This window comes from Dermacentor albipictus, chromosome 1, assembly GCF_038994185.2.
Source record: "Dermacentor albipictus isolate Rhodes 1998 colony chromosome 1, USDA_Dalb.pri_finalv2, whole genome shotgun sequence".
NCBI classification, from domain to species: Eukaryota; Metazoa; Arthropoda; class Arachnida; order Ixodida; family Ixodidae; genus Dermacentor; species Dermacentor albipictus.
The window spans coordinates 420,955,513-420,981,880 of NC_091821.1; the positions used below are offsets into that span (position 1 = coordinate 420,955,513).

General features: G+C 43.3%; 1 protein-coding gene across 2 annotated transcripts in view; it reads right to left on the minus strand.

The window, feature by feature from the left end:
• Nucleotides 1-8,173: 8,173 nt before the first annotated feature.
• Nucleotides 8,174-26,368, minus strand: part of LOC135900381 (probable ubiquitin carboxyl-terminal hydrolase MINDY-4) — a 54,761-nt gene continuing 36,566 nt past the window's right edge. For both annotated transcript variants that reach the window (XM_070532253.1, XM_065429855.2), the window contains exons 14-16: nt 21,245-21,419; nt 17,386-17,455; nt 8,174-8,356 (exon numbers count right to left, since the gene is read on the minus strand). In XM_070532253.1, the coding sequence (XP_070388354.1) occupies nt 8,308-8,356; nt 17,386-17,455; nt 21,245-21,419 (294 nt within the window). In that variant the 3' untranslated portion in view covers nt 8,174-8,307. The remainder of the gene's footprint in view (nt 8,357-17,385; nt 17,456-21,244; nt 21,420-26,368) is intronic.

Sequence of the window (26,368 nt, forward strand, 5' to 3'; positions counted from 1 at the left end):
TATACGCAATTAGTGCGTCGCTGAAAACAATGCAGTTAGATGTCACTTTGGGGTGCCTACAGATGCTTCATTGACACTTTGAAAAATTAGGACAGTACTTCTCGAGTTAGATAATTAATTGCAATAGTCAAATTAAATCTCAGTAACAAAAGAATGCTCTCAGCAACGGAGGAAGCCTAAAAACAGTGAAGAAGAAAGTAGGAATTGGCAAGAATCAGATGTATGCTCTAAGAGACAAAGCCGGCAATATCATCAGTAATATGGATGAGATAGTTCAAGTGGCTGAGGAGTTCTATAAAGATTTATACAGTACCAGTGGCACCCACGACGATAATGGAAGAGAAAATAGTCTAGAGGAATTCGAAATCCCACAGGTAACGCCGGAAGAAGTAAAGAAAGCCTTGGGGGATATGCAAAGGGGGAAGGCAGCTGGGGAGGATCAGGTAACAGCAGATTTGTTGAAGGATGGTGGGCAGATTGTTCTAGAGAAACTGGCCACCCTGTATACGCAATGCCTCATAATGTCGAGCGTACCGGAATCTTGGAAAAACGCTAACATAATCCTAATCCATAAGAAAGGGGACGCCAAAGACTTGAAAAATTATAGACCGATCAGCTTACTGTCCGTTGCCTACAAACTATTTACTAAGGTAATCGCAAATAGAATCAGGAACACCTTAGACTTCTGTCAAGCAAAGGACCAGGCAGGATTCCGTAAAGGCTACTCAACAATAGATCATATTCACACTATCAATCAGGTGATAGAAAAATGTGGGGAATATAACCAACCTTTATATATAGCTTTCATTGATTACGAGAAAGCGTTTGATTCAGTCGAAACCTCAGCAGTCATGGAGGCATTGCGGAATCAGGGTGTAGACGAGCCGTATGTAAAAATACTGAACGATATCTATAGCGGCTCCATAGCCACCGTAGTCCTCCATAAAGAAAGCAACAAAATCCCAATAAAGAAAGGCGTCAGGCAGGGAGATACGATCTCTCCAATGCTATTCACAGCGTGTTTACAGGAGGTATTCAGAGACCTGGATTAAGAAGAGATGGGGATAAAAGTTAATGGAGAATACCTTAGTGACTTGCGATTCGCTGATGATATTGCCTTGCTTAGTAACTCAGGGGACCAATTGCAATGCATGCTCACTGACTTGGAGAAGAAGAGTGGGTCTAAAAATTAATCTGCAGAAAACTAAAGTAATGATTAACAGTCTCGGAAGAGAACAGCAATTTACAATAGGCAGCGAGGCACTGGAAGTCGTAAGGGAATACATCTACTTAGGGCAGGTAGTGACTGCGGATCCGGATCATGAGACGGAAATAATCAGAAGAATAAGAATGGGCTGGGGTGCGTTTGGCAGGCATTCTCAGATCATGAACAGCAGATTGCCATTATCCCTCAAGAGAAAAGTGTATAATAGCTGTGTTTTATCTTACAGTACACCTACGGGGGGGTGTACTGTCTTACAGTACTCACCTACGGGGCAGAAACCTGGAGGCTTACGAAAAGGGTTCTACTCAAACTGAGGATGACGCAACGAGCTATGGAAAGAAGAATGATAGGTGTAACGTTAAGGGATAAGAAAAGAGCAGATTGGGTGAGGGAACAAACGCGAGTTAATGACGTCTTAGTTGAAATCAAGAAAAAGAAATGGGCATGGGCAGGACATGTAATGAGGAGGGAAGATAACCGATGGTCGTTAAGGGTTACGGACTGGATTCCAAGGGAAGGGAAGCGTAGCAGGGGACGGCAGAAAGTTAGGTGGGCAAATGAGATTAAGAAGTTTGCAGGGGCGGCATGGCCACAATCAGTACATGACCGGGGTTGTTGGAGAAATATGGGAGAGGCCTTTGCCCTGCAGTAGGCGTAACCAGGCTGATGATGAACAAAAGAATTACTGGCGGCTACTCTACTGTACTGGAAACAATATGCACTAGGTTTTGTTCGAGTAATGCAACTGCACTTTTTTAAGTCTTGGTGCATGATAGTTGGGGAACACTGCATAATTTATTCAACCGAAACAAGGCCAAGCCGGATTCACTCAAAATCAGAATCAACAGCAGTCATGCGCAGCAGCGCTTACACTCGGACTCACAGAAAAGAGAGAGAGAGGCTGCAGCTTAGCCGGAAAGATGAAACAGTATTAGTGATAGCCAAGTATGCTACAATTAAACGAAGGAAGATTACACCACTGAGACTACTCAGGCTGTGACAATGAATTGTCTCCTACTATGAGGTCTTGTATATACTCATACAACGCCGTCATTTCAGCACTCAATTCTTCAAGGTCACACAAAGTTTCAAGTGCAAGAACAAGAAAACAGGTGTTCCCCACAAATACTGAAAAAATGAATGTGAGAAGAGCAATTCAAGTTCTGTCTCCTGCCATGACAGCTGCACTGAAGCTCCTGCAAGAGCAAGCAGGCCACTGAGTAATACTTGTTGGGGGGCTAGTTGGTGCATGTTTCCAGTGTTGTGTTTTTTCGGCGCTATAACCCTCTTCTGGAAACAAGCAGGCCACACGTGCGACGCAAGTTTCACGGGTGTCAGACCAACGGTTGAATTCATGGACACCATGCACCGCTGGCTCATGCTCATGGATGTGAGAAACTGTGCCCAGCACATACACCAGAATGATGCCGACTGCAAGCAGTTCGAATCTATAAGCGATAAAGGGCTAATCTGAAGCAAGCTTCAACTACCTGGCCAATCTCAAAAGCTAATGCCTGGCGAAGAACTTCTTAACCTAGTGATGACAACTTGTTCAAATGTTGAGTGCATTCGATATCTTCTAGAAGAGATGTGCATTCACTTTGTTTTAACTAGGAAAATGTCGTCTGACCTAATCAAGCTGTTCTTTGGCTGGCTGAGGAAGTCAGCAGGCTCAGATGATGAAGCGGATGGCCGAACTGTTCTGCCAGGTATTGAGAAGACTCTGAAGATCGGCATCGTGTCGGCGTCAAGTATGAGCAACGTAATGGCGGCAGAAGGCAATGATTGCTTGTCGATGCTGCCGCAAGATAAAAATGCAAGGGAGGGAACCAACAAGGAATTCCCTACAGATGCATGTAGAGAGCTCATAGAGCGACTCGAGCGAGAACAGCCTTTGCTTCCTACTTCACATGTGGCAGCATTGACTACGGTTGGCGGCTACTTGGGAAGAGCTGTACAATAAAAGATTGATTGTGAGGTGTGTGTCAGCCTTTCAACAAAGCCAAACGCCTCGATGCCCTCGGACTCACTGACAAAGCACCAAGACAGCGGTGGACTCGTCTACCCATCTGGGCAACTTTAGCGGTTCTCTATGCATTAGAGAAGTTTATCCACATTCTTCTTGCAAGAAGAAGGCACCTGAATTAACCTTTGAAGGAAGCTATGAATAATGCCGCTGCAATATTCCATGAGCGCAAAACCTTGATATGCTCGATGTCATGACACAAAGAGAAGCTGCTGCAACTGTTGCTGACAAAGTTTTTTCATCCAATATTCAAAAATTTTGCAATAAAGGGGACAGACAAACATACCATGGCTAAGGTGTTTGAAATAGAACCGCTGTCGCGAAAGACTCTCAAACTGTGAGCTATGATCTCACAGTTCGGTGCTTTTTGGCGAAGGGCCGACTTTCCACAACATGTTTTGTGTTGCTCACCTCTGGTGCACATGGCACAACGCCAAATGTGTCTCCACGGGTGCATGCGCAAGCAGCGTCGTCGCACCGTCTGCTCTGGGACAGGGTATGAGTAGGCAGCGCGATCTGGTAGTGAGCGCGGTACGGATGGCGCGCTTTGTTCCTCTCGCCAGTGAGCGGACATGAAAAAATATAGGGGGCTATGGCCAAGCCCTACTTTGGTGAATGCACCTGACTAGCATCTTTTGGTAAAAAATATACCGCATTGTCTTGCTTTGGAAATTCCTAAAGGGACACTAAAAGTGAACATAAACCAATCTAGATAGTCAGATTATAACTCAAGATGTTCCTTTCATGCAAAGAGGTGACACAGTTGCAGAGGAGAATCGCAACTGAAGGGACCGCATGAATATTCCGCAACCTAAATTGCCCCTCATAAAAGAAGCTCTCTCTTATAGCTCATACAGCAATCTTTGAGGTCATCAGCTCGGCTAGGTGGTAAACCAAAATCACATCAATGTAGTTCAACATTCCGAAGCAACATATCGGCTATGAGGGATGCCGTAGCAGGGCGTGACAATTGAACTTCAACCACTTGGGGCTCTTTAACATGCATTTAAATCAAATTACACCAGCAATTTTGTATTCCACCACCATCGGTATGGGGCACAAGTGGCCTGGAATCAAAACCGTGACCTCGTGCTTGGGGCATACTTATCTATGCTTCAAGTGAGAAGTTTGCACTGCGAGGGTACTGCATTCTATTAAAAAAAAAAAAAGTATGAGAGTAGTGTAATATTTGTAAAACTGCATTTTCTTTAAATTAAATGTAACTTTTTTTTTCATGTAACTTGATGTTTGCACTGGTGGTGTTTACAGTCACTTTTTACTACGCAAGCTTTGTTCTCAGTGAAAATGACATTTCTGACACCTTGAGACACATTTATCCGCACTGGTTGACTTAATGCTCGCCCTTAACATCACCTTAATACGAAGATGCAATATGCAGTGAAGGATACTGAGAATGAAATGGCATAGCATGTTGATCAGGTCACAAGCACTTGCAACAAGCACTGCAAATTGGATGAAAGCTTTAATAGTTCATTAGTGCGCATCGCACCGCAGTGTAGCCATGGATGCTAATACTGGTAACCTAGACTGTGACAGCACAAAGGGATGCTATAACAGATGAAAACGAACTGTCATTCATGAAATATTTTAACAATGGCAAAACTTTACTCAAATGTTCCACGATAACATTTTTTTCTGAGTTCACGTGTACGGTGCTCAGGGATTTAAAGGCGATACTCGGAATGCATGGCTGCCCGCGAGTCTTGCACCACCGGTCCACGCTGGGCAACTGATGGGAAACCAAATGCAGTTGCAATGCATTTGCTTTCCTTCCTCCATGTTTATAATATGCTTGGCATCCATTTTCAGCAGTCATTAGTCACATTATAAAATGCTTTAGTCTATAGAACAGAATTCACAAGGCAGACTTTTCAAGGGAGGAATCATTGTGATGTTGCTGGCAGTAAACATTCTTTCTCTCCTCTGCAAACAGTTAATCACCGCAAAGGCTTCAGCGACAGGCACAAGTTGGTCACTGCTCAGGCACAGGAATTGTGTTTACCTCTTGAACAAAATACCCTACTTCTTTGGGTAGGACATACGCACAATGCCTGTTCATAGTGTGCTGAGATTACTTGACTAAGTGGTGGCGAAATTCACACCCCTTTTGGAATGCAACATAGTCCATCTTTACTGATAACAGGTTAACTAGGACTGAGCAGACGCAATTCAAATCCGTGACACCACGGCAAACAGGAGCAGGGAACTTCAAGGCAGTGGCGCCACCTGTCTTTGTCTTTTCTAGCTTCTTTAGTATTGCAGGTGGCGGCAACTAATACAGGTCAACTTACTTTTTTCTTTCATTGTCCTTTTATTGTCCTATAGCAATGTGTGAGCTATGAGTGACCCTACAGTGGAGGGCTAACATTTCTGACACCTGGGGCTTATAACTATAAGTACACCAAGTTATTTTGCATTCTGCGCCTGTCAAAATGTAGCCAGCATGAATGGGAATCGTTATCAGCAGTAGAGAGAACTGAAAAAGCAGCAGAATGCCACAGCCACTGAGCTGTTGCCACTGTTGGTGGGGTAGCAATTAAGCGGTATTGCTAACTTTGCAAGAGGGTCTCTAAATTTAGAGAGTTTTTAGTCACCTTAATGACAACTTTGTCTTTTTGGAGCCTTCCTTAGTGAAATTGACTTGTTTAGTGAAATGAGACTTCTTTAGTGAAATGAGACTTCTTTAGAAGTGAGACTTCTTTAGTGAAATAAATAGACAGTAAATTGCCCTGGTAAAATTCATCAGGGTACTTTGGCTAAGTTCAATGCCTTGCTCCCACTTTATCACGACAGGAATCTTCTAACATCTTTTGCAGTGCAGTAATGCTGGGGATTCCCGCCATGCAGCCCGTTAACAAAGTGAGTAACCATCTGTAAAAAGTCCAAGGCCTGTGTGGCTTGTAACCAAAACTCTACTTGGGCCATTTAGCAGGTTTAACGGTAAGCAAAGACAAAGTTTTGAACAGCTAAGCCTTTGGCAAACTGTGATGTGTGCTTAGGTGGTGTGCTACTGTATGCAAAAGCATGCCCTCAAAGTTCAAGTTTCATTACAAAAAGATATGTCCCGGTATGGGCCATAATAGTGGACTTTACATCAGGCTAATCTCTTGCTTCATAGGTTTCAAGAGCTCTTGCGGCACGTACTAGTAGCACGTAACAATAATTGCATTCCCTACTAAAACTTGTCAAAGCATGTGACATCTTGTCATATGTGAAGCCAATGACTTGCTTATCAGCATCTCAACCTAGCCTAACCCTAAAAATCAGTCCTGTCATCTTCAAAATGCAAAAGCTGCTTACTTTACTATTGACAACATGTCAGCAAAAAAAAAATGTGACAGATCTGAATTTTCAGCAAACCATAAAAGTACTATGAGATCCAGAAGCAATGCAAAAAAGGACACATTCTAAAAGGGCATTAAAATTTCTTGCCTGCTAATGAGAAAAAGGTTACAATAGGAAAGTTCCAGCCTTGTAAGCAACATCAAAGCAGCAGAAAAGTGAACAGCATAAAATGACAATAATATCTAAATCCTTATACAGCACACACATGAACACATTCACAAATTAAAACAAAAAAATTTAAAAATGTGACCAGCTTTACCACAGGCAAATGATGAAGGCCAGCTAATTACAATATAAGTATTAGCTGTAACATTTCACTCACCCTACATTATCACATTCTCAGTACATACACATCATCTTTGACACTGGCACGTGTCTACCTGTGCCAATGAAGCCATTACAAGTGAACATCTTGAACAAGTCTCATCATATCAGCACAGTATGTCGCATGCTAAATTTTAATAAATGGAGAGCAAGTTCAGATGTTCAAACTTATGTCTAGGGCACTCAGGCAATGCACTGCAGAGATAGGAGAGCGAGATTAGAAAGAGATTTAGAGAGAGATTAGATGTCACAGTAGCAGCGGGGATTCAAGTATTGTGTTGACCACTATGCTGCACCCATGCCTATGGCTGTCATTGTTCAGAAGCGTTGTCTCTGAAACCTGGTGGCAATGCAAAAATATATACTGTAGCATACTGGCAAATGGAAGTCACTTAAGTTGAATTGCTGTTTAGAGCAAACAACTAGTATGTGTCAATCAATTGGTCTTGTACATTGATGATGGAAAAAATTATTGTGTGTTATATGGAACCGAAATTTTTGCATCTCTGTATAAACTGAGCCACAGAAAATGTTGCAACACTTCACAAAGCAGAATTGGCAATGTAGGCATGAAAGACATTTCTTTCTTTTTCCAGAAAGAATCAAGATGCAAGATTTTCTTTCGTGACTTGTCTTCAATGAAGAAAGCCATAGTTAAAATGTGATAGCAAGGGTTTTAGCAAGAAAGCGTTGTTAACATTTTTCAGTGGATAGCAAGTAGTATAGTTGTTGCAGAACAAATTTCTTTGCAAGCTATGCTATAGAACCTTGCGAGTTTCTTTTTGTAATTACAGTAGTATTAGCAGCTACCTTCACATCCCGATGTTTAACATTTCTGAAAACTGCTAAAAGGTGTACAACGTATAGCACTGTGCCTCAGCGTATCTTTCTCAGTAAAGAAAAGTCCTGTTAAATGAAACATGCTTCCGGTCTCTTGAGGTTCCTTTCAAAATAATCCAGCTTCTTTTTCTTCACAGTGCAATGCTTGTGAGCTCTAGACAACTGAAGATGTGTCTGTACGTTTGTAAAACAATAGAAAAAGAAAAGGATTCACAATAATACAGCCAAGGAAATCATGTGCAGTAAAGGCTGAACACCAAGTGTGCCTCCATCTAACAAACGTACACAAATCTTGAGCAGGTGCAATGGGAAGCAATAAGCATGCTACACGCTGACTAGACCAACTACTTATCTTCAACCCATGTCATATCTTTATAATAAGATTTAGCTAATTGTACATGACAAGCATATTTATTATTAAAGCTCAAAATTTTGCTTTACTGCTTAAATACAATAATAAAAGAAAATAAAAGGAACACATGCAGCTACTGCACAAGGTGGAATGAATCTCCTGACAAGTGAGGCATCACAGCAAGGGCTCAGCGTTGTTCCATGACACCGATGCTCCTTGCCACCTGCAAGCAGTAAAACACTAACTTCAAGGTGCAGCTAAGAACTGCGGAGCTTATGTGTTGCCACATGCATAGTTGTTACAACTGCTGGCAACCTGGTACGTGTTCTGAGCTGACAGTGCCCCTGGCGGGCGCCATGGGTGAAATGTGAGGATGCCAGGTGAGGAGGTTGAGTGGTGTCGCCAGAGGGATTGCATGGGCACAAACAGCTTATAGGAGGCTGTGGCTTTACATATGCTGATGGTAGTAGGTTGGGTTTCATGCAGTCACCAGTTCACGGAGCACACTTAGGGAACTGTCAGAAGTTAATCCTGTTTATACTGACATTGTTTAAACTGCTGAGTTTTTCAATGACCAACAACAACAACAACAACAACAACAACAATTCTTCTTCTTCTTATTATTATTATTATTATTATTATTATTATTATTGTGAACAGCTTTTCCTTAGCTAAAATATCATCACTGTATCCAGTATGTGATGATGATCTTATCATGTATTATTTACTTTTGCACATATTCCCACAAGGCCCAAACACTAGTCTAAATGAAGAAAAATATTTATTTATGGTCATGGAGAGCGCATTTATTATATTAAGTTTGAATCAAATAATTTCTTGTTATTTATTTTACAAGCTGCTTTGCTGGACTATTCACAACTGGGAACTTGCTTCAGCATGTTGAAAATGCCTACTATGTGAGCTTCATGCTTTCTTGCACGTCAGTCAGAATTTCGAGGTATCAAATTCTGCTAGGCACAAATTATATGTTGGCCATTGCAGGAATATTCGAAGACAGTAGCATCTACCTGGAAGTAATACAAGGCTAATTCAACCGAATGGTTTCCAATTGGTTTGGTTTATGGCTAAAACGATACATATGCACCCCTTAAAGCAAGCAAAAATAACAAGATGAAAGACTATCGCATAAAAAAAAGAAAAAAAGGAAAAACTTCCTAGCTTGTTCTTTAAAGAAGTGCACTCATCTACTATGGGTAAATGGCCAAGAAGCCAGCAGTTATGGTTATGGAAAAGGGGTGCAGTCAAAGAATAATGTAATTAATATAAAGAAATCATTTGAAAAAATAAAAGATATATTTGAAATGATATTTAACTGATCATTGTTTAACTGATAGTTATAAGTTCTGTTATACATTAAAGAATGCAAAGTGTTGTTTCAAGACCACGTGCACGTAACAGACAATTATAGAGGCTGCACATATTGCAAGGCTTGATGGTGTACGTGCGAGCAAGCTTGCTATTGCACCACCTGACAAGAAAATAATGGTACTACAAAGAACTGGAATGCATTGATCAGGATAGGAGGGTCTTTTGTTATTTGCTACTTTTCTTTGCTTGTAAGGTACGCATGTCATCTCATCAATAAATTTGGTATTTTTAACTCGGTACTTGTCTTTGTCTCGTTTTGTGTCATCACACAGAACAAATGCAACTGAGCTAAGCAGGAGAAAAATAGCAGATGGTAGGCTGAAGGTTAATTAATCGACAGTATGAATTCCCAGTGAAATGGAGAAACTGTCATCCAGTGAAGTGCAGCCTCATGCTACCATCAGGTAGATGACAATTTCTTCCTGTCATGGTAGTTCCTCTACCCTTGTAGATTTCCACAGAACTGATCTGCCATATTTAGTGCTTCGCTGTGTCTCGAGTTGTCGAATAATTTGGTCTTGCCGTGTGATCTGCTAGCCTCCTAGATGGTAGAGCGACTGCCTCAGAAAGGCATTGGTCCTGGGTTTGATCCCTGCACCAAGACAAATTTTTCTTCAATTGCAAAGTTTTTCTTCCTGAGAAACCTGTATGGGTGTTTCCACTGTAGCTTCGTGCTGCTCTTGGCTCGGAGCTCTCCACATGGGAAGAATGGGGGGTGTAAAGAACGGCGGGTTGCACAACAAGATTGTCACCTTGCCACCCGATTACGACAAGGGGTGCAAGACGCGCACCTCCCGCTCTCCGCCGCTGCAGCTGCAAGGCGAACAAAGAAGCGACCTTTGCACTGGAATCCGCCGCCTTCCTCCAGCCCGCTTCGACATTGTGACAAGACGAGTTTGGTGTGTGGACAATGATTCCAGAGTTCCTCAACGCGGCGCTGATCCGACACGCCTGAAGAAGCTACCGCGGGAAAGTCTTATTTTTGCGCTCTCACGGTTCCGCATGTTGCAAAACAACGAGCGTCCCTCGAGCGGCGTCGATTTTCCGGAACGGCACCACCTTCAACGCGGTCGCTTGGGCTTCGGAATGTGTGTGCCTTTGTGTCTGTAAACTGGTCTTCAGAGCAGCTGCGAGTTGGTGGTGTGTAAACGAACAGCCGCCGCGTCGTAGGACCAGCGGATCGAGTGTATAAAAACTGTGGTTGTGCGATTGTTGGACACACTTCTCTTGAGCAGTCATGTTAGACTGGTTCACTTCTCTCATGCAGTCCTGTTGGACTAATACTATTTTTCTCAAACAGTCATGTTAGACTGAGTTAATTTTCTGTAAATAAACCCCTTTTTCCTCGTTCTCGATGAGAAGCAGTTCTTCACTTCATCAACGATCTCAGCGTAAATAAGTTGGACGACGGCATGGGCCAGCTACCTTCGAATTCATGCCGTAATCCAATCTTGGCAAAGGACCACGGACGAAGGGATTGAGCCCCCAATCCTGACAACTGGCTGACAGCGGTGAGATGGACTTTGCGACGTGGTGCTGTATCTGCGGTGAGTGCTTGGTTTTTGCTTTGACTCTCTAGGCTTCATTTTGTGGTTGTTCTGTTTAGAACAGTAGGGAAGCTAGATTGTTGTGTGTTAGCTAGGTTGTGTTTTCCTAGCTAGATTTAGAGAGCAGAATCAAGGCAGTAAAGCAGCAGTCATGGAGTTAAGGACACTGCTGAGAGACGAGTTGTTGATTGTTGGTGAGGAACTGGGCCTAGATGTACGCAAGGAAATGCTCAAATCGGAATTATTGGAGCTAATTTCCAATCAGGCCAGTGAGCAAGATATTGAAATGGGATTGGAACTTCTCAAAAAGAGAGAGAAACGGGAAAAAGAAAGAGAAGAACGGGACAGAGAAAACCGCGAGTTTCAGTTAAGGAAAATGCAACTTGAAATTGAAAGCAAACGTTTGGAGTTGCCTCAAGGAAGTGAAGGCGCTCTGGGTCGATCAAGTGAGGCAGAATCATACCGCATGGACAGGCTATTAAAGCCATTTGAGGTCGGGACCGACATAGGCTTGTTCCTAAGCAATTTTGAAAGGACTTGCGAGAAGATGAACTTCGGCCCGAGTACATGGCCACAGCGGTTGCTGTCTATGTTGCCGTGTGAGGCGGCGGAAGTAATCGCCAGACTAAGTGTGCAGGATGCATATGATTATGCGAAAGTTAAGGCTAGTCTCCTGAAGAAATACCGCCTTTCAGCCGAAGCTTTTCGGCAAAGGTTTAGGAGCACAGGCAAGAAAGATAGCGAGGGCTATCCGGAGTTTGCGTATAGCTTAAAGGCCAACCTAGTCGAGTGGCTTAAAAGCGCGGAAGCGTACGACAGCAGAGACATGATCATTGAATGCATGTGTCTAGAGCAGTTTTACAAAACCATCCCCCAAGCTGTGAAACTGTGGGTGCAAGACAGAGGTAATGTAAACACTGTGGAAAGGGCGGCTGAATTAGCCGAAGAGTACGCAACCCGTAGAAAGTTGAACGCCGAGGAGGGAAACTGGGACGGTCGAAATGGACCGCGGAAACCATTTCCGTTCAAAAAGGGTGCGCAAACGAGACGATCAGAGCCTGTAGACATGGCGGAAAAGCCCGCAGAAAAGATCGAGGAGAAACTTAACGGAGAAACCACACAAAAAGAACAGAAAAGAAAATTCGAATCTGTTAGACCAATTCGCTGTTACAAATGCCACAAACTGGGACATATAGCTGTAAACTGCGAGAAGCCTAGCGTAGTTTTTTCCTACGTGGAGGAAAAGGATGAGAATATGGAACTTTTAAGTCCATATCTCCACGACCTGCAAGTTAATGGAAAACCATGCCGAGTGCTAAGAGACAGTGCCGCCACGCTGGACATTGTCCATCCGTCTTACGTGATGGTAGAGGACTTCACCGGAGAAGTAGCATGGATAAAACAGGTTGTAGAAGAACACAGCGTGTGTCTGCCCATGGCCAAAGTCAAAATCAGTGGACCATTCGGGGAGCTAGAGACTGAGGCTGCAGTTTCCAAATTTTTGTCACTGCAGTATCCCTACATCTTTTCGAATCGTTCGAATCAGTTACTGCGTGACAGAGGGCTCAAACTGGGAGAGGGCATAGTACAGGCATTGACCAGAGGCCAAGCTCGTAAGATCGCGGCGCTTTCGGCTGAAAATGCTCAAGCTCCTCCAGCTGAAGCAGAAAAGGGGAAAGCCTCAATCCCCGAATCCGAGCTAGGCCCGAGGGACGCAAGAACAGTTGAGGAGAGCCTGCCAGTTGACCAGCTCAATGAGAGCGTAGCACTAGAGTGTCAGAGTTCTAGCCTGCAGGAAGAGCATGCAGACGCGCTCACAAGCGAGACAGGGTCGTTATTATCACCGGCCTCAAAGAACTTTGATCAACTCTTACGCGTGGATAGAGAGTCACTGGCAGCTGAGCAAAAGAATGATGAGAGCTTAGCTAAATTACGTGACACAGCTAAAGAAGGCATTGCTAGGCGCAACGTAACGATACATGAGAAAGGAGGATTGTTGTATCGGCATTACAGAGATCGAAAGGGTAGGATTTTAGATCAGTTAGTCATACCTACTAAGTATAGGGAGGACCTTTTGAGTCTTTGTCATGGAAATGGGTGGTCCGGCCACCTAGGCATAAACAAATCAAAGGAAAGATTGCTTATGGAATACTACTGGCCTGGCTGTTTCAAAGATGTAGAAAACTTTGTAAGATCATGCGACGCCTGCCAGCGTTCTGGTAAACCAGGAGAGACTTGGAAAGCTCCACTGAAGGTAGTGCCCTTAATAACAGAGCCTTTCAGACGGCTTGTAATAGACACGGTAGGGCCTCTTCCAAAAACAAAATCAGGCTACAGGTACTTGTTTACCATGCTGTGTCCGGCTACCAAGTTTCCAGAAGCAATCCCTTTGAAAGAGCTCAGCTCCACTGAAGTAGTAGACGCGCTTTTGACAGTGTTTGCACGAGTTGGGTTTCCAGCCGAAATTCAGGCAGATCAAGGGTCAGTATTCACGAGCGCACTGACTTCCACATTCTTGCAAAAGTGCGGGGTAAAGTTAATACACAGTTCTGTCTATCACCCTCAGTCAAACAGTGTAGAGAGGTGGCATTCGGTGCTTAAGCGAGTTTTGCGTGCGCTCTGTTACGAGCACAAGGAGGACTGGGAGAACTGTCTGCCGGCAACTTTGTTTGCTTTGCGAACGGTTCCACATGAAGCGACAGGGTTCTCACCAGCAGAACTAGTGTATGGGAGGACACTCCGTTCTCCACTGAGAATGTTAAGAGAGATGTGGGAGGAAAGAGGGGAGAGTCCAACCGTGGTTGAATACGTGCTAAATTTACTGGAACGGCTAAGCGCAACCCAAGAACTAGTCGGAAAGAACATGGCGCTAGCTCAAAAGAACGCCAAATTCTATTACGACAGGAATGCGAGGCTTCGTACGTTTAACGCCGGAGACCAGGTAATGATCCTCAAACCTTCAAGAAAGAACAAGCTTGAAGTTCACTGGGACGGGCCCGTTAAAGTGTTGCACAAACTTTCAGAAACTAACTATGCTTTGAGAATGCCCGGTCGCAGGAAGGAAGTGAGGATATATCACTGTAATTTGATGAAGCCGTATGTAGAGCGGAGCGGAGTCGTTAACTATACTGTCAAAGAGCCGGATGGCATCGGTACCAAGTTTAAGGAGGATAGGGCAACCTCCAACTCTGAAATCGGCCTAGAAGAAGTAGTAGAACACTCGGTAAGCTCGCATGCTCTAAGACCCGAGCAGCTAGATGAGCTAAAAGGGGTGTTAGGGGAATATCTCGACAGATTCAGCGATCGGCCGGGTAGAACCGAACTGATAACGCATGAAATTGAGCTGACCTCTACCGAACCAGTAAGATCAAAACCTTACAGGGTGTCTCCAAGACAGAGAGAGATTATGGAGGCAGAGATACAGCGCATGCTAGAGTTGGGAGTTATTGAGCCCGCTGAGAGTGACTACACGTCACCGCTAATACTCGTAGAAACCCCTAACAAGGACCCTCGTCCGTGTGTTGACTACAGGAAGTTAAATGCGATCACTAGGGATCAGCTGTACCCGATACCCAACATTGAGGAACGAATTGAAAGAGTTAGCGCTGCTAAATACATTTCAACTATAGATCTCGTGCGGGGGTACTGGCAAGTTCCCCTTTCAGAAAGTGCCAGCCGCTATGCCGCATTCATCTCGCCTGTAGGCACTTTTCGCCCTCTCGCACTCAGCTTCGGGCTGAAGAACGCGCCGTTTAGCTTCTCTAAGTTAATGGATATTGTCCTAAAGGACTTGCAGGAGTTCGCCTTACCTTATCTTGATGATGTGGCCATTTTTTCGGACAGCTGGGAACAACACGTATCGCACCTCAAACAGGTGTTCTCACGGTTGAGGGAAGCCGGCTTAACGATGAAAGCGGAAAAGTGTAGGTTTGGTTGTTCGCAGGTTACTTATCTGGGCCATGTTGTTGGTCAGGGCATGAGACGGCCGGCTGAGCTGAAAATAGCTACGATTAGAGATTTTTCTCAGCCGCGCACGAAAACGGACGTTCGTTCATTTTTGGGACTTGTGGGGTACTATCAACGGTACATTCCGAATTACTCGCAATTGGCAAGTCCATTAACAGACGCCCTCCGGAAGGGAGCACCGAGTAACGTACTCTGGGATAAGGACAAAGAGAACGCTTTCCAAAGTTTGAAAACGCTATTGGTTTCTCGCCCTGTGCTTCGCGCGCCAGACTACACAAAGGAATTCATAGTTCAATGCGACGCAAGCGACAGAGGTATGGGCGTGGTACTTAGTCAGGTCGGCGACGATAACGAGGAGCATCCTATCCTCTACGCCAGCCGTAAACTAAATGTAAGAGAGGAAGCCTACAGCGCTTCAGAGAAGGAATGCGCTTGTTTGGTTTGGGCCGCCCAGAAGTTGTCGTGTTACTTGTACGGAGCGAAGTTCATCTTCGAGACCGACCACTGTCCTCTGACGTGGCTCAATCAAATGTCACACAAAAACGGCCGCTTGCTCCGATGGAGCCTCACTCTCCAAGAGTACAACTTCTCCGTTAGATATAAGAAGGGAAAGTTGCATAGCAATGCGGATGGTTTGAGCAGGCTAATTTGAATTCTGCGTTTGAGGGTCCCGCCTAAATTTTAGGGTTACTAGTGTTAATTTTATTAAGCGAAGAAGATCCCCTCTCATTTAGCAGGATTCCCTCCATGATTGCTGAATTTGTCAGCAGGAATTTGCTTCAGAAATTGGCATAGTGAAATGCAGCATTTTTTTTGTTTCTGCACTTATGTTGTTGTTGTTTTTTTTTTTTGAAGCCTAGCGAGTCTAAAGTGAGAGCCAATGCACGTCATCTCGGCGCAGAGCCGTGTTGTGGGGTTCATTTTGCAGTTGCCTGTCCTTGTTGGATGTTTTGGGGCGGTGACAACAAGGCACAAGTGGTCGCTGCGAGCCAAGACATCAATCCCCCCCTGACCAGCAGCCGTTCTCTTCCTGCCTAGCGGTTGTCAGCGCTAGACAGTCGAGATTTTTGGGGCCATGGAGGCGCTGTAAAGAACGGCGGGTTGCACAACAAGATTGTCACCTTGCCACCCGATTACGACAAGGGGTGCAAGACGCGCACCTCCCGCTCTCCGCCGCTGCAGCTGCAAGGCGAACAAAGAAGCGACCTTTGCACTGGAATCCGCCGCCTTCCTCCAGCCCGCTTCGACATTGTGACAAGACGAGTTTGGTGTGTGGACAATGATTCCAGAGTTCCTCAACGCGGCGCTGATCCGACACGCCTGAAGAAGCTACCGCGGGAAAGTCTTATTTTTGCGCTCTCACGGTTCCGCATGTTGCAAAACAACGAGCGTCCCTCGAGCGGCGTCGATTTTCCGGAACGGCACCACCTTCAACGCGGTCGCTTGGGCTTCGGAATGTGTGTGCCTTTGTGTCTGTAAACTGGTCTTCAGAGCAGCTGCGAGTTGGTGGTGTGTAAACGAACAGCCGCCGCGTCGTAGGACCAGCGGATCGAGTGTATAAAAACTGTGGTTGTGCGATTGTTGGACACACTTCTCTTGAGCAGTCATGTTAGACTGGTTCACTTCTCTCATGCAGTCCTGTTGGACTAATACTATTTTTCTCAAACAGTCATGTTAGACTGAGTTAATTTTCTGTAAATAAACCCCTTTTTCCTCGTTCTCGATGAGAAGCAGTTCTTCACTTCATCAACGATCTCAGCGTAAATAAGTTGGACGACGGCATGGGCCAGCTACCTTCGAATTCATGCCGTAATCCAATCTTGGCAAAGGACCACGGACGAAGGGATTGAGCCCCCAATCCTGACAGGGGCCACACGGCGCGCGACGGACCTGTACTGGCACAGGACCGCCACTATGCAGGCTGCAGATGTGCTGCAGCGACATGGACTGGTGGGCCTCTAAGCTCAGTAGGGCCGTGCCTACCCTGGACTTGCAGCTTACACCAGTGGACATTAAAGCCTCCTCTCTCTCTTTTTCTCTCATTTTCTCTGGTAAATGATAATTCTTCCTCTCTTTTCCATTTTATATAAAGTTCTTTCATCTTTCAAATTTCTACAGAATTGATTTGTCATATATATTATCAAAGTTGCTCTGTGCCACCTGTTCCCGTAGATGCCAATTATCCCTGTCAAGCGATTTCACCTATGCTAGAGATTTCCATAAAACTTATTTGGTTATTTGATGCTCCAGAGCTTCACATTATCAACAATTTGCCATTAATAAGCCAGTGCCACAGTCTAGAGTATGCCATGTCGCTGCTGACAGTGAAAAAGCATGCATGTGACGTCACCTTGTTCGGATGCAAAGTTCTAGAGGGGGCGTCATCACAACATCTTCGTTACTAATGCCTGCTGTTGGATCTGTAACAAAGAAAAATAATCTCAATCCCAGTTCATAAGGAAGGTTCACAAGAAAATTTTCAGGCCTGTTCTAAGCAAAGTTCAACAACAATCAAGCATTTTGCTAACACACATCAAAATTGAAATTTGAGGCTTGAATAATTAAGGAAGAAATGAGGGAAATGACTTGCGAAGGGTATCACTGACCTGTCTAAATTAATTTGCTTCAAGTGAGAGCACGTGGGGAAAACCACAACACTTATCATTTGTCACTGTGGTGTACAAATTGCAGAAAGTGACAATCTTCTAGCAATCCCAAAAGGCAGCAAAATATAGATATTGCTAATCAAGTAACATGTGAATCATGTGCTTCTTCTAATGCTAAATTTGTGAATAAAGATTGCAAAAACTTTATTCATGTGGGTTTGCTCTTTCAGCACATTCAGTCAAATGATAGCAACAGTTGCTGTGAAAAGCAACCTTCGAAACTGTACTCCATTAAAGGTGTAATTTGGTCACACAGCAATAATAGTCAACAATCTTGCACGCATTTCTTATCAAAGAGAGTATGTGGCTTGAGCACTGGTACACATGGAAAATACAAGCTGGCTTTTCAGCCTGGAAGCAAACACCCAAGCATGCTAGTGCATCGTTTCAGATAAAAAATGCTATTAAAGGGACACTAAAGCGAAACAATAAATTAGTTTACACTACTGAAGCATTGTTTGAGAACCCTGCAGGCAGTCATTAAAAAAAAATAGTTTGATTATTAGATGAGAAAATGAAGGTCCAAGTATCAGTATTTGAATTTCTCGCCAAAACCCCAGCGCCTGTACGTCAGCGTGACGTCAGGGATTCCAAAGTATGTTTTCGCATTTGGGCCACGTTGGCTGAGTAAAGGTTCCCGAAACTTGCCATATTTAATATTTGGTTCCTTTAGAACACAATGTATTCAATCTGTACCGCTATATATGATTAGTAGGCCCTAGAAGATGCCATTAAAATCCAAGACGTCACAGCCCCCAGGTGGGGGAACTTAAGTAGGAGTCGCCACCCGTATTTCGTTCTTGTGCTTTTTCTGGTTCACCAAACGTCTTATCATTGTAAGAGTGGTGTTTTTGGTGTTGTAGAACAGTAATTTACTGATACAGAAGAAATCATTTTTCACTTTAGTGTCCCTTTAAAATGGAAACAGACAGGCACGAAAACATTGCACTGGAGCTCGAAACCAAACTTTTGCCTGCTATTTTTTTCTCTCTCTCGTTTATGCAAAGACCAAATGTGTCAGGCTCCTTTTTTGAACAAGCCCTTTATTTTAGAAGCCTTCCTAGTCTCCATCAATTAATGGTGTTACACATTTAGTAACTGTGGAAGAGAAACTCTTTGTTGTCTAACATAAAAGTATGCCCAACCAAAGTGTCCTCCCACGCCACCAGGTTCTGGACCAAAATACTACAGGAATTAATTGTTTATTGGAATTACTAAGCATCACCATGGTATTGATGTGCATCTGAAAGAAAAAAAAAAACATCCCTGCCTCTAAGATCGGTCCAGTGCACAACAAGTGCGAGTGCCTTGTCGACATATGCTATGGCATCGTTAAATAACTGCACCCAATGAACACAATTTTCTGCAGGCTAATAAGCACTGGTCTTTAAGAAATGTGCTGTCACTGAACGTTTTATATGTGACACATGTAGACATACAGTAGTGAACATAAAGGTATGATGCAGTATTTTGCACTTGGGAACTGTAAGCTAAACTAATGTTAGTGCTACGTTATGCCAGGCAGCTAGCCTAGGGTGATAGTCTCTTGAACATGCGCTGCCATATTACGTTGTTCACACCGCAAAGACCACCCACTGTGCACGCATCTTGCGTATTCCAAGAATTTATCACAAGGAAACCGTATAAATCAACCAGTATGTCAATATGCGTGTGCATTGGTGAGATTAATTTTGATGATAGGTAGAGAGGTTAGCCAAAGAAAAGGTCTGGAATGCTACTACAGGTTCAGTATATATAACGAGATCAAAGGATGAGAGAAAATGAAAAAAATGCATGCACATCCACTCGCACACAAACTCGGAAAGGCACAGCAGTGAACACCATGGTATCAGCTTTATGGTTTGGCTTTGTGGTATCGTCAATAAACAAAACGTTATCCATCTCTGTTCCTCTGAGATGGATAACAGATACAGATAGTTATGCCTGTTACTTTCATTTCCATCAACAGTGTGAAAACCTGCATAATTTTTGGCTTTTCTGTCAACATGACATGCTTATGCTTGCGCTCACTGACCTTCTGACGTTCGGCATTCAACAACATGTTTAGCCCTTTAGGTGCTCTGCCTAAGTATACTCGCCTGGGCACCGACACAGAACCCTGGCCATGCACACATAAAACCATGTCACTCTGTCCTCACACTTCCTGCTTTTACCAAAATAATTAGCCAAGATGAAACATCCATAAACTCCTAGCACCATCTACACAGGTTGGTTAAATTACAAGCTGCACGAGGCTTAGCTTTTACAAGGCAGATGGCATGACAAAGCGTATTGATTGCTGGTGTCACTTGCGTCCCTTCTTTTTTGACATGTCAGGCCAGCGCAGACAGCCTGCGTGTTTTTTGAGCGATGCACAAATTCAACTCATGTTAACTCCGATACAGATGACCTTGATGTTGCCAACGAAGTGTCTTTACAAGTGACAATGAAGGCGACAATGAGGTCATGTTGTCCAATCAATCAATCAATCAATCAATCAATCAATCAATCAATCAATCAATCAATCAATCAATCAATCAATCAATCGATCGATCAATCCATCAATCAATCAATTAATTAATTAATTAATTTTTATTTGTTCAGAGAATCTATATAGTCTTTAGCGCTAACAGCAGAGAGCCTCATGTTTTGTTTTTTTTTCAGATGAGAAAAATTAAAGTCTTCAGCAGCATATGGCCAACGAAGAGCATCTGAATTTAAATCGTGCTAATGTGTTACTTAGAAAGAAACTGAATTTGTTGCACTCTGAAAAAAACTTCCAGCGCACAGCAGGCAGGAATGCCAGAAAGATCCGGCACTCAAAAGGTTAAGCTAGGGCATGGCAGTCAGACCACTGGAGGACTGAAAGGCTCCAGCGCTTGCAGACACTAGCAGCTCAATCAATCAATCACGCACAAATTTTATTTTTGCCACAGACAATACATTGTTACTGTAAAAATGGGGGGGCCAGAGAAAAAAGCTGCATCTGCACAGCTTGACTAAGCTTTAGCAACCCGTACAGTAGCAGTGACGTGCTAATGAGTAATGACGCTCTTGCTTTGCATCTCTACGAAAGCTAAAAGCCAGAAAGCCTGCTCCAAGGGTAATGGGCCTGTGCATCCCTTTTCTCTTTCAGTTAAACACAATTTGCACTAAGTGAAAAGCCAACTTTCAAAAGATAATGCTTCCGAGTTCTTCCTAAAGTTTGTTCACACTATCACTCGAGCTGTAACTTCCAGCAAGCTGAAGTTTTTTTTGCCAATTCCAAAAGCGACGTTCAAAAGGCAGACACAGGGCACTAAGTGAAAAGCCAACTTTCAAATAACTTCTGTTTTAAGGTTATGGCACTTTTATCAATTAGGAATTCCTTGCCATTATTTCTTTCCCTGCAGTGTAGTGGTCACATGCTTTCGTAGTTTGTAATTTCTATATTCCTGACAGTGGCAGCTACAGAAAATAACATTACTACAAACACTAAGGCTACCCTACTTTCTGAGAAAAATAAAGATATATGGCCAGGAAAAGAGAAAAAAAGGGTTGTACCAATTGTCAGTCGTACTTCCTCTTCCTGCTTGTTCAGACCGTCATAGTAAAACAGGTCAAACTTTTCGTCTTCAGGTGCAAGAGCCAGGAATGACTTGGAAAAGAGCACTGAAAAGTGGCTTTCACTCAGCACGATCCAGATCGGGTACTTTGGATCCTTGTAGTATGAGCCAACCTTCAATGAGAAAGGAATAGCATCATGTCATATTCTGCACTGATCAAATGTGTGCTTCTACAAATAAATAAATAAATAAATAAAAAGAAGCTTGTAAGCATCAGCAAAAACATGTCTTCCTTATCTCTAGGCAACCAGGACAGACATGTAGGGCAAAGACAAAAGCGCCCAGAAATTATTCATCAAAAATTACGCGCTTCTAAAGAGAAAAGAAGAATGAAACAGGTCTACTCTTGTTTCACAGTGATTTGCTATGACATTGCAATAGACTGATTCGTGATCTTCATGGTAATACGTGCTTAGCACAGATAAAATATTGCAAAATAGAAGCATTCTGTTGTACCTCCTTATCCATGTTCTTTCGGCTGTACTAAACTTATTCGATTATCTAGTAATCTGCTGTCTGAACACAAGAGTGATTTTACTCCTTGGAAGTACCCGTGAGAGCCATTTCTCGTCGCCACCTTTCGAATACCACGATAGTGTCACATGCCCTTTCATTAAATAATAATAATAATAATAATAATAATAATAATAATAATAATAATAATAATAATAATAATAATAATAATAATAATTTATGTCCTCTGCAGGACAACGGCCTTTCCCAACAATCTCCGATTACCCCTGGCTAACGATAGTTGATTCCAACTTATCCCTGTAAATTTCCTAATTTCATCACACCACCTAATTCTTTGCTATCTTCAACAGCGCTTTCTTTCCCTTGGTACCCACTTTATAACTCTAATCATCATTGTCATAATCATCACTATCAGCCTACTTTTATGTCCTTTCCAGGATGAAGACCTCTCCCAGCAATTTCCAATTACCCCTGTCTTGCAGTAGGTTATTCCAACTTGTGTCTGCAAATTTTCTAATTCCATCACCCCACCTAATTTTTAGCCTTCCTCAACTGCGCTTCCCTTCCCTTGGCATCCATTTCCTAACTCTAATAGTCCACCGGTTATCTACCCTACGCATTACATTTTTTTTTCCTCTCGTAATGTAAACGTGTGTTCGGCAGAGAAATCTGAGCTCCTCATTTATGTACCATTGTGATGTGGCCAAAACCCACGTAACTACGAGGAACAAAACAATCCAAAAATTCACCTAACCACTCCAGATGGTACGCCCATGCCCAAGGTTGAAAAGATCAGAGTATTGGGCCTTATCATTGAAAGTAAAGGCTACAATGGAGAGACCATACACAAATTAGACAATATAACATCTAAAATGATGCGGCTACTTAAACGAATAACCAACAAACATAGTGGAATTAAAGAAGGCAATCTGCTTAGTCCAAGCATCCGTAATAGGCAGAATAGTATATGTGGCATTGTACCTACGTTGGTACTCGTCAGAAAAATAAAAATTAGACTGCTTAATCAGAAAAATCTACAAGCAAGCAAGCAATCGGACTCTCCATCACCATCAGCAATGATAGACTACTGCAGCTAGGTCTCCACAACACACTGGATGAGCTAATCGAGGCACAACGACTAGCACAATACGAACGCCTGTCGAAAACCAAAACAGGTAGGCAAATATTGGATCGCCTAGGTATAAGGTATCATACCCAACATGGCGTCAAATATATGTATGCCCAGGCACATCAGAGACCTGATAACCATCCCTCCAATACCCAAGAATATGCATCCTACCCACCATCAGGGTATACGAGAAAGCAGAGCACGCAATATACAGAAGAAACACGGTAACGGAAAGGACACCCCATTTGTAGACGCAGTTAGAAACAGACACAAGCGCAAGTACACAGCAGTGGTGGTAAATTACGAGGGAAAATGCACGACGAGCGCTGCAGTCAAGACACTACACGCAGAAACCGCAAAGGAAATAGCTATTGCGCTAGCCATAGCACAAACATAAGCAGGCATAATTATCAGTGATTACCAGACGGCAATACGAAACTTCACCAATGGTTGAATCTCCCCAGAAGCACTACTATTCCTGAAATTAGCTAATAGCCATGACAAATGTGTCGATCTCATCAGAACACCTGCTCACACCCTACCAGATGGTAGCAATTAGGCGGCGCACTGCATGGCTCGAGAGCTGACGGACCGAGCCTCAGTTAGTCCCGCCTCACCGATTACCGATGAGTGTGAGTGGGAAGTTCGAATGACCAGATTTGACAAAATTACACAACACCACAGATTGCAGAGGCGCACATTCCCACTGCCGCACCCAAAATTAAGCAAAAACCAGTCTGTCGAATGGTGGCACTTACAGACCAGATCCTATCCGAGTCCAGCTATCATGCACCTAATACACCCATGTTCATACACGACTGACAAATGCAGACATTGCGACTCTTGAGCCACCCTGGAGAATATCCTATGGGAGTGCACGGCTATAATACAAGATAACGGTGATGCAGCCTCAAAGAGCGACAGCCTCCGCTGGCGCTGGGTGTCTGCGTTGTTCAGCTCGGACCTGCAGCACCAACTCTGGGCTGTCCTGCGTGCCAAGGAAGCCGCTAAGGGCCAACAACCTTTAGCCAAAACCTGGGCGGGGTTCAGGCCCACCCCACCAAATCGCAGGGCACGCAATGAAGTTGTATGAATAAATGAATTCATTAATGTAAACTAGAATAATTGGCTATTCCCATTTGCTCTCTGATTCACACCACTCTCTTCCTGCCTTTTAAAGTAACACCTAACATTTTTCTTTCCATTGCAGTTTGCGTGGTCTTTAACTTGCTATTGAGCTTCTTTGTTAACCTCCAAGTTTCTGCCCCATATGTTAGTGCCAGTAGAGTGCAATGATTGTAAACTTCTTTTTAAAATGACAGTGGTAAGCTCCCAGTCAGGATTTGGTAATGCCTGCTGTGTGCACTCCAACCCATTTTTACTGTTCTGTAAGTTTCCTTTTGATGGTCAGGGTCACCTGTGAGTAATTGACGTAGGTTAACATACTCCTGCGCAGACTCTACAGCCTGACTGGTGATCATAATTCTTGTTCCCTTGCCAGGCTATTGATCATTATCTTTGTTTTCTGCATATTAATCTTCAACCCCACTCTTACACTCTCTGTGTTAAGGTCCTCCATCATTTGTTGTAACTCGTCCCCAGTGTTGCTGAATAGGACAATGTCATCTGCAAACCAAACGTTGCTGAGATATTCACCATTGATCTTCACCCCTGAGCCGTCCTAATTTAATAGCTTGAGTACTTCTTCCAATCACACAGTGAATAGGAGGGCAGAGATTGTGTCTCCTTGTCTGACCCCTTTCTTTTCAGGTATCTTCCTACTTTTCTTGTTAAGAATTAGGGTAACTGTGGAATCTTTGTAGATATTTTCCAAAATATTTACGTAAGCCTCCTCTACTCCTTGATTACTTAGTGCCTCTATGACTGCTGGTATCTCTACTGAATCAAATGCCTTTTCGTAATCTATGAAAGCCATGTAGAGAGGTTGATTTAACTCTGCAGATTTCTCGATTACCTGATTGATTACATAGATGCGATCCATTGCACAGTATCCCTTCCTGAAGCCAGCCCGTTAGCTTGGTTGACTGAAGTCAAGTGTTGCCCTTATTCTATGGAAATTATCTTTATGAATATTTTATACAATACTGGAAGTAAGCCTGATGGGCCTATAATTTTTCAATTCTTTAATGTCTCCCTTGTTGTGGATTAGTATAATATTGGCATTCTTCCAGTTCTCTGGGACCCTTGAAGTCGTGAGATATTTTGTATAAAGGGCTGCAAGCTTTTCAAGCAAGATGTCCCCTCAATATTTGATTAAATTGACTATTATTCCATCTTCACCTGCCGCCTTTCCTCGTTGAATGTCTTAGCCCTAATAAATTCATGACAAGTTACAGAATGAGTTTCTGTAACCTGTTCATTACTACTTTCAAAGGAGGTGTCCTGGCTGCTGTGGGTATTGTACAGGTCAGTATAGAATTCCTCCGCTGCTTTTACTATATCTTTGAAATTGATGATGATATTGTCCTGCTTATCTTTCAGTGCATACATCTTGGGCTTGTCCTATGCCAAGTGTTCTTCTCACTGATTTCATGCTGCGTTCATTCATTACTGCTTCCTCAGTCTTTCTTACGTTATAATTTTGAATAACCTTTATTTTCTCCTTGTTGATCAGTTTTAACATTTCAGGGATTTGTATCTGATCTCTCGAGTTGGACTGTTTCATTCTTTGTTGTATCTTTATTAGGTCCTTCGTTGATTGGGAGAGCTTACCTACTGGTTGCCTTGGTGCATTGCCTCCCACTTCAAGTGCTGCTTCTGAAGCCAGCCTAATTACGGTTTCATTCATTACATCTATATCCTCTACGTCTCGCTCTTCTAAGGCTGCATATTTGTTTGCAAGTACCAGCCTGAACTAGTCCGCTTTTATTCTTACACTGTCTAGGTTGCCCTGTTTCTTCTTGACCAATCTTACTCTCTCTTCAAATTCAGGTGAATACTAGATCTCACTATCCTATGATCAGTTTGGTACTCAAAATTATTTGTGGATGTAAAAAAGCAGCCTGTGAATTCACTTTTTAATTGTAATTACGTTGATTATCTGTACTTTTTCAAATGTTTCCATCGGTGACGTACTGGATGCATAATTTTCATAAACTGGTGTTTTGCTCCCCGAGGTGTAGTTGCACTTCAGTCACATGACCGTAATTAATGTCACTGCTCATTGGTTTGGAACTGCACTTCATCCTCACCTTTGCGACCATGTGGATTGACCTTGCTAGCTGTGTGCACAAACGGCGCGCGGCTACTCCGTACCGTACAACTCCTGGGGAATCTAACGTTTGTTAACAGGCGAACGTACACACTATGCCACATTCATTTTCCTTTTTTTTATGTTGGCTGTTTTTAGTTCTAGCATAACAGCGCTTTTATCTGCCGTTCAGTTAAGGGGCATACACACTAGCAGAAAAACGCGCGCCGGCAGCGGCAAAACACAGC